Genomic DNA, 7,769 nt, shown 5'->3' with positions numbered 1-7,769 from the left:
TGCCCTTTGCCTCCTAGTTCTTTCCCCTATTTCATTTTACTTCCCTCTTGTCCCACTATCATGCTCAGCCCTCATTTAGATTTCAGTAATTCCTCTCGGTTACATTACCTTTGATCACACCCTACGAGGCACTTTTAAAGCACTAAAAACCAAAGATGTTATTTTGAAACTAAAGTATATCTGATCCAAGCCATGACATTTTCAACTGCCTCATACACATAGAGAAGCTGGACATTGAATAAAGAAGGGAGCATAATTGATATCTTTGAATTCTGGTGTTGGCAAATAATATTAAGTGCCATGACCTGTCAGAAGAACTAACATCTATGTTGGAAGAAGTACAGCCATAATGTTCCTTAGAAGCTAGTATGGAGAGACTTTGCTTTACACCCTTTGGACCTATTATCAGGAGAGACCAATCCCTGAAGAAAGTTGAGTGTCAGCAAAAGATAAACACCCTCAACAAGACAGACTGACCCAGTAGCTACAACAATGGGCACAAATAAACAACAGTTGCTAAGATAGAGCAAGACCAAAGTTCTCTCATAGGAGGGAGAACTGCTATGAGTCAGAACCAATTCAATCGCCCCTAACTTGTTAGGGCCTAACAAGAACAGGTGCTTTAACATCCCTTAGAGAGGAATCCTTTACAGAGCAACTTGAGCACCCTGATGTTAGAGGAAGAGACAGAATAGGATCCACACAATTTCAATGCAAAAATCTCAAAAGAAAAAAATTTTTTTTCAAACCTGCAGTCAAATGATTGGTGTTAAAGGGAACACAGACATGCATTCTGAGTTATCGCTTTTGCTCTGGGTTTCTCCTATTACTTCATGAATCCGGTGGCTCGTAGCTTCTACTTCTGGAACTGAATCCACTACCGCTTCCTTGGATTTACACATTGACCGTCTTCAGAGATGTACTATTTCTCTCATGCTTTCACCTTGCTTGTCTTCACCCACCACAATACAACAGTGATGAAAGTCACTAACTTTCCGTTCTTGTCACCAAATTCACTCAGGTCTATCAGTTATTTGTCTATGGGTCTTCAGCCCTATATTTGTCCTTCGATACCTTACAATCGCATACTCTTTACTGATGGCTTCCAATTCTGCTCTCCAATAGGAGGTACTGCCAGAGACTGAAAGGGGAAGGGAAAGAAGAGCCATCTTCACCTTGTTTGCTCCAGCAGCTATCACCTTGCTCCAGCACAGCCGTTCTCAACCTGTGGGTCACAACCCCTTTGGGGGGTCGAATGCCCCTTTCACAGGGGTCGCCCAATTTATAACAGTAGCAAAATTACACTTCTGAAGTAGCAACGAAGATGATTTTATGGTTGGGGGGTCACCACAACATGAGGAACCGTATGAAAGGGTCGCCGCATGAGGAAGGTGGAGAACCACTGCTCTAGCAGATATTGCTGAATGGCAGCAGCACCAGGATCCCCACAGCATCTGTAATCCTGAGAGCACCTTGGCTTCTTGCTCAGATGTAGTGGTATTCCAGCTTCTTGGAAGATTTTCTCAGCATCCAGATTGAATAAGCAGGATGAAAGGAAACCACCCTGAAAAAACTACCTTTTCTGATTTTAAACCATGTAGCATCCCCTTGTTCTTTCAAAACAACTATCTCTTAGTCTATGTGTGGATTCCATATGAGCATTTAGAACCACTGACATGTTTCAACAAGGATTGATGGTTATTTCTGAGTAGTATTTCTTCCTCCTCCTTCTTTGACTGCTTTTGCACGAATCTGTATTGTTTAGAGTACTTTTCAGTAAGTATAGGGCTGCGATGAGTCAGCATCAACTCCATGGCAGTGAGCTTGGTTTTTGTTTTTTATGTCAATTTTACAAAAAGACTACGATCTTCATACCAAAAAAAATGTAAAAACAAGACCTATTTTCCATATTTATGTTGCTGTAACTTAGGCATATGTTTTCAAAGCAAAGCATAACAGTTGACTAATGTATTATTCATTTGATTTCACCCCACTTATTCTAAATGAAGTTAAGCCAACCCCCTTGGACACAAATTCATTTTAAATTTTGAACCATAGTTTTCTTATTTCTCTCTGGTTCCACTTTCAGCCGGAATGTATTCCCTTCACCTCAGGTTAAAAATGACCTTAGACTGTGTCTCAAATAATCCCCTGATTTCTTAGTTCTCTCCACCTCTTACAATCTCTGTCTGTTCTCCACTTTTTGCCTCTCTCTTTACTATCTCCATCCATTTTAGCCTCTTACTTTAAGTCGGGCAGGGCTGAAGCTCAAGATCTGACTTATCTCTCCTGTAAAGAGATATAGAAAACTTTCCACACTCTTCAGTTTCAGGTCTTTATCTCTCTATTGGATGGACAAGTCACATTAACAGCATAGGTTAACCATTTTGCTCAAGTTTTACTCAATTTGCAATGTTCTTTTTCTTCATCACTTAGAACCCTTAAGCAAGTAGTTTAAACCATTTCTGGTGAACATATATCAATTATATTAATTATCAATCTAATAATTAAGAAAAATACATGCAGATTCCTGAATACTATGTATACATACTATGTATTTTTTTTCATACTATGTATTTTTAAATTAATTTAGTTACATTAATTTATTTTATTTTTTCTTGCCTTCCAACATAACAGTTTTTGCCTTCCAACATAACCTGATTAAACTAGGTTATTTTCTCAGGTCTGTATACCCGTATGTTATGTTTGTGTTTGGTTGCTAATCTTACCTGAAAATGGTGGAAGCAGAGAACTTAAATATGGAACTTTCATCTTCTTTTTTAAAGTCAGTAGAAATGGAGTCAGAAAGCATATTAACTTTAGGTATCCTATCCCTTTTCTGATATCTGCTTTCTTTTCTAATTGTTTTTGAATAATTTTTTTTTGAAGATATAATCTTTGCTGCAGTCTCTGGTAGGTACAAATATCAAGATAATCCTGATTATATTTTATAGCATTAGTAAGCCAATAATCTGTTTCAAATATAAAGACGTTTTTGTACTGTTGAACCTGCGTGGTACTAAATGTCAACTTTAACAGAATATGTTCAGCATATTTCATGAACAGAGCTGTTTCTTCAGAGCTATTGGGTTCATATGTTGGATCTTCATTCATATCATCATCATATATTCCTTCAAAATCTGGATCCTTTGTAATATCAATCAAGCCTTCATGCAAAAGAAAGAAAATTTTCAGACAACAAACATTTCGTATTTGACTTCTGGACAGATATAGCTGATTAAAAACTGAGCTATATACCTTGAGAGCCTAGTAACATGGTAATTAATCAATAATAACGGGCCAATGGAATAGCATAAGAAGAGAAACAGGTGAATGAGTGGGTAGGTAATTAAGCAGAGTGAAAACAAAATTGGAGATTATGGATTTTAAAAGTCTAGAGTCCCAATCTTTTACAAATTGAGTAAAACTTGAGCAAAATGGTTAACCTATGCTGTTAATGTGACTTGTCCATCCAATAGAGAGATAAAGACCTAAACACATTGAGAACACTAATGTAAGTCTTGGCAAAAGAAATACGGAAGAACAAGCCTACCAAGATACCCCATCTTTACATGGGCATCGGCTTCTCGTTGGGCACAGCCGCTTGTTCTGACATAATTTATGTAGTTTGCCTTGATGCAGGTGAGGGCTACACACACACAATTAGCAAAGAGCCAAAGAGCTAACTGAAACAAATAAGACTTTCTCAGTGTAAAATTGGCTTGAGAAGAATGTTACATTTACAACAAAACCCTTATTCTCGGCTTCAGAAAGCTGCTGTGAGTTATAAAATATGACTTTGTAGAAAATGTAAAGTTAGTCTTCAACATGAAGAGCCTTCACGGGGAAATGACACATCAATATTTTCCCCATATCCTTTTCTTCATCAAATGTATAAAAAGCCTGAAGAGTCTTGATCCCCACCCCCACCCCCGATGGCCACTTTTGTTCATCACCTCCCTTTTGCAAACGCTTAAAAATAAATGATAAAAAGATTATTAAAAAAACAAAAGTGTCTTTGTCAGTTAAAAATATATATATAAGCCAGAGCATTATGAATACCTCTCTAAACCTTGTGGCTTCAGAGGGGGCGGGAGTTAACATCCAAGAAGTGATTTTCAGAACTCACTGCCATCGCGGCGATTCTGACTCACAGTGAGCCTCCAGGACAGGGTAGAACTGCCCCTGTGGGGTTCCAGACTGTAGCTCTCTAAGGGAGTAGAAAACCCCCCCTTTCTCAGAGGACCTTTCCGTTAGCAGCCCTATGTGTGGCCTGCTATGCCACCAGGGTGCCTATTTTCACTACAGAACCGCAGAAAGGCTTAGAAATTAGAAGCTATTTCAGAAGGAAGTCTGATTAAGCCTAGGCCCTTTCCCCAGATAGCGCAGTCAGGCAAAGAAATGTCCCTCCCGGTGACAGCAAAAGACAGGCTTACTCTCTAGAGATTGGTCTAAAAAGGCTCTAGACCCAGAGACAGGAAGCATAGCTGGAGGTTGGGAAAGCCTCGCTGGGCTGGAAACAAAGGCTCAGTGAGTCTGTGTGTAATGAATAAAAGGATCCACAGCTCTTTCCCCTCCGCGGGTCCCAGACTCATTGGTGAGCTCCTGGCAGGAGACAGGAGGCCGTGGGCCAACCAAAGACAAAACTCGCAGAGACAGCATTTAGAGGAGGGGGTCCTGAGGGCTCGTCCTAAGCATCGTAAACTACCACCAAGCCTTGTGCCTGCCTCACAGCCGGACCTGTGTGGAGACCCAGCTCAGAAACGGGGTCTGGAGGAGGCAGCGGGGAGGAGCGCTGGCGGTGTAATACTTATGTACTGGGCTGCTAAAGGCAAGGTCAGTCGTTTGAAACCACCAGCGGCTCTGGGGGAGAATGAGGAGGCTAGAGCTGGTCTTGGAAACCCACAGGGACAGTTTTACCCAGCCCTATAGGGTCTCTATGACTCAATGGCAGTGAGAACGAGTCACAAGTGACTCTAGCAGTGAAGTTCTGGTTTGACAAGGACAATGACTTTCAGAGAGCAGTACATCATAGTGCAGCACAACCAAACAGATGCAGAAGGTGTCTAGGGAGACCTCTCTAAAAGAGAGGATGGCGGCAGTACCCAGAAAAAAAACTAATAACTGAAACGATTGTATTTGTAATAGTACTTCGCAGTTAACTTTGGACATGTTGTCAGGAGAGACATGTCCCTGGAGGACATCATGTTCAGTGGGGTAGAGGGGCTTCAAAGGAGAGGAAGGCCCATGATGGTGCAGGGCCCGGCAGTGTTTCGTGCTGTTGTGCATAAGGTTGCTATGGGTAATAACCACCTTGATGGCACCTAATGACAATAAGGTTGCTATGGGTAATAACCACCTTGATGGCACCTAATGACAATAATGCAGTTAATTTACATGAAATGTACAAGTCAACATATATTCATAGACTCCTCAAGAAGTCAGCTATCTTTGTGTCATTTTATTACTGGAGGGTGAGTTGTCATCCTTTTTAAGTTTCAGATACTATAGACCTACTAAACAATGTTATTTTTAAAAAGTTGGGAGTTCATACCTATATCATATCATTCCATAGTTCAATCACATCAAGCAGGATTGTACAATTGCCACCACAATCAGTTTCAAAACATTCTTTTCCTTCTTGGGCTCCTTGACATTGTCTCCATATTACCCCCACCGCCCCCACCCGCCTCATTACTTCTCCAGAAACCCTTATTCTACTTGCTGTCCCCATAGGTTCATCAGTCCTGGGTTTCATATACTGAAAAATTGAAACTCGTATAACACAAATTCAAGAGGTTAACGCCCCCAGTGACATAACACATCTCAGATAAAACTCCAATATGAATAAACAAAAAATACAGAAAATGAAAATAATGTTCTGATGTTTCGCCAATCAGATTTAATCTATACACAATTTTAAGTCTGTGTCCAAAAACTTGTGATATCTATGCAATACAAGTGATTAGACATATTTATAGATCACTGCAAGCAGTGGACAGGAATGTCTGGGGCACACATTTTCCTTTCCACCTGGCCTGCTACCAAGAAACTAGACTAAAAATTTACACATGCGTAGAAGTCGAGTTAATGGCATCCATTATCCTTGAATATATAGGCTTAGAAAAAGAGCCCAGACAAGAAAGGAATTAAAAAATTTGGTGAGCAAAGAATAAATATTTCAGAAACCTAATGCTATAGACAAACCTAATGATATTTTACAAATATTGCTGGTAACACCAATTATTATATGATTCTTTTTTGAGTTTGTAAAATGGCAATCAATATAGAAGGGTGACTAATCTAGCCAAGTCATTGCTTTAAACTTTGTAAATTTTCTAATTGTGCTATGATAATACTATTTTCTTGACTCTGTTACTGATTATACTCCTGTGACCTATTGGACATAGAGTATAAACAGAAAACTGTTCATCATGTGGTTTGGAACTGATCCATTCTGAAGAAATTGGGGATTAAGATGAAAGAGGAAAGGTGTTCGGCTCAACACATAATTTTGGTGGCATTAAAAAATATTAAATGGTCTCAAAAAGAGATTTTGAAGTTTTAAGAACCCCCTCAGTAAGAAGTGATGGCTCAATATACCTTAGATGAATTATGTTTTAAATACCCAAAATTGACTTTCATAAAACTAAACAGAAAAATTGGTCAATTATCTTACCTGCTGTACTAAATTCTGCAAAAATGTCCTTATTTGTTTGAGGTTTTCCATCTGGATCAATGTCCAGAATGGTACGCCACAATTCAGAGAATCTGGCTCGCTTTTCCTTGGGCATGTATATTCCATGCCACAATGCTTTCAGCATGTAGTCAACACAGATCAGAATTTGTCCGATTCTGGTATCATAATAAGCTGGAGGCAACTGACAAGAAGAACTCTGATCGTAATTAGCTTCTAAACTGATTGAAGGAATTTGATTTAAGCAATAAATTCCAATAGACAACTCCCTTATGATCTGATGGACTACTCTGTAGTCTAAGAGCGCAGTAGGGTCCACTGGCATCAGCAGAATCGCGGTAGAGAAGTTTACATTATTTATATGACTCATGATTCCACATGGGAAGTCTACTTGAAAGCGAGCGTCCTCCTTAGTAGACAACCAGCTAACAAGTGCAGTGGTAAGCAACTCTTGTACTTCACTTCGATCATATTTTTCAAAAAAAGCAGAAGCGTTTCTTTGTATTGTTAAGTTTTCCAGGTAAGTTTCTTCATCTTGAACTTGATCAAATCTCATTAAGCCTTTCTTGGGTAATCTTAGCATTTTTAATTAAGTTCTAGTCTGTCCTTTTTAAGAGGCTTCTGTAATGAATAAAGAGGAAAAGACAGCCAATAACATTTGCCATGACGGATTTATCAGGAAATAAATCTGTACTTTTCATCCTTGTAAGGTATTTTCTTAATAATCATTCATAATGCTTCCATCATAAACTAACTGCAACATAAGAAAGCTGACATTTGAATTACTAAAGTAGTTGAAATCATTTTAAAATCTCAAATATTATTCAGTTTCTTCTTTTCAAAAAAAAGTAAAAAAATACTAAAAAGCATGTCAAGAAGAAATGTAAGTTTAGATATGAGAAGCACCTATTGTATACCCTTTGGGGGGCATGTACATATGTTTCTCTGGTTTTCAGTTGGTTTAAGCAAGACAATAAGGACCTGCTTTAGAAAAAAGAAGGAAGAAAGGGTAGAAGGAGGAAGAGAGGGAACGAAAGAAAATCAGTGCTTGCTTAGCTTTCTATTTCCATGC

General features: G+C 39.0%; 1 protein-coding gene across 1 annotated transcript in view; it reads right to left on the bottom strand.

Annotated features, from left to right (window-relative positions):
• Window positions 1–7,280, bottom strand: part of ANKAR (ankyrin and armadillo repeat containing) — an 82,860-nt gene extending 75,580 nt beyond the window's left edge. The window contains exons 1-2 of the mRNA XM_004701488.3: window positions 6,680–7,280; window positions 2,730–3,167 (exon numbers count right to left, since the gene is read on the bottom strand). Coding sequence (XP_004701545.1) covers window positions 2,730–3,167; window positions 6,680–7,280 — 1,039 coding nt within the window. The remainder of the gene's footprint in view (window positions 1–2,729; window positions 3,168–6,679) is intronic.
• Between the last annotated feature and the right edge of the window lie 489 nt (window positions 7,281–7,769).

This window comes from Echinops telfairi, unplaced genomic scaffold, assembly GCF_000313985.2.
Source record: "Echinops telfairi isolate 266 unplaced genomic scaffold, ASM31398v2 ScPeMD7_3;HRSCAF=10, whole genome shotgun sequence".
NCBI classification, from domain to species: Eukaryota; Metazoa; Chordata; class Mammalia; order Afrosoricida; family Tenrecidae; genus Echinops; species Echinops telfairi.
This window is presented reverse-complemented; position numbering and strand designations above follow the sequence as displayed.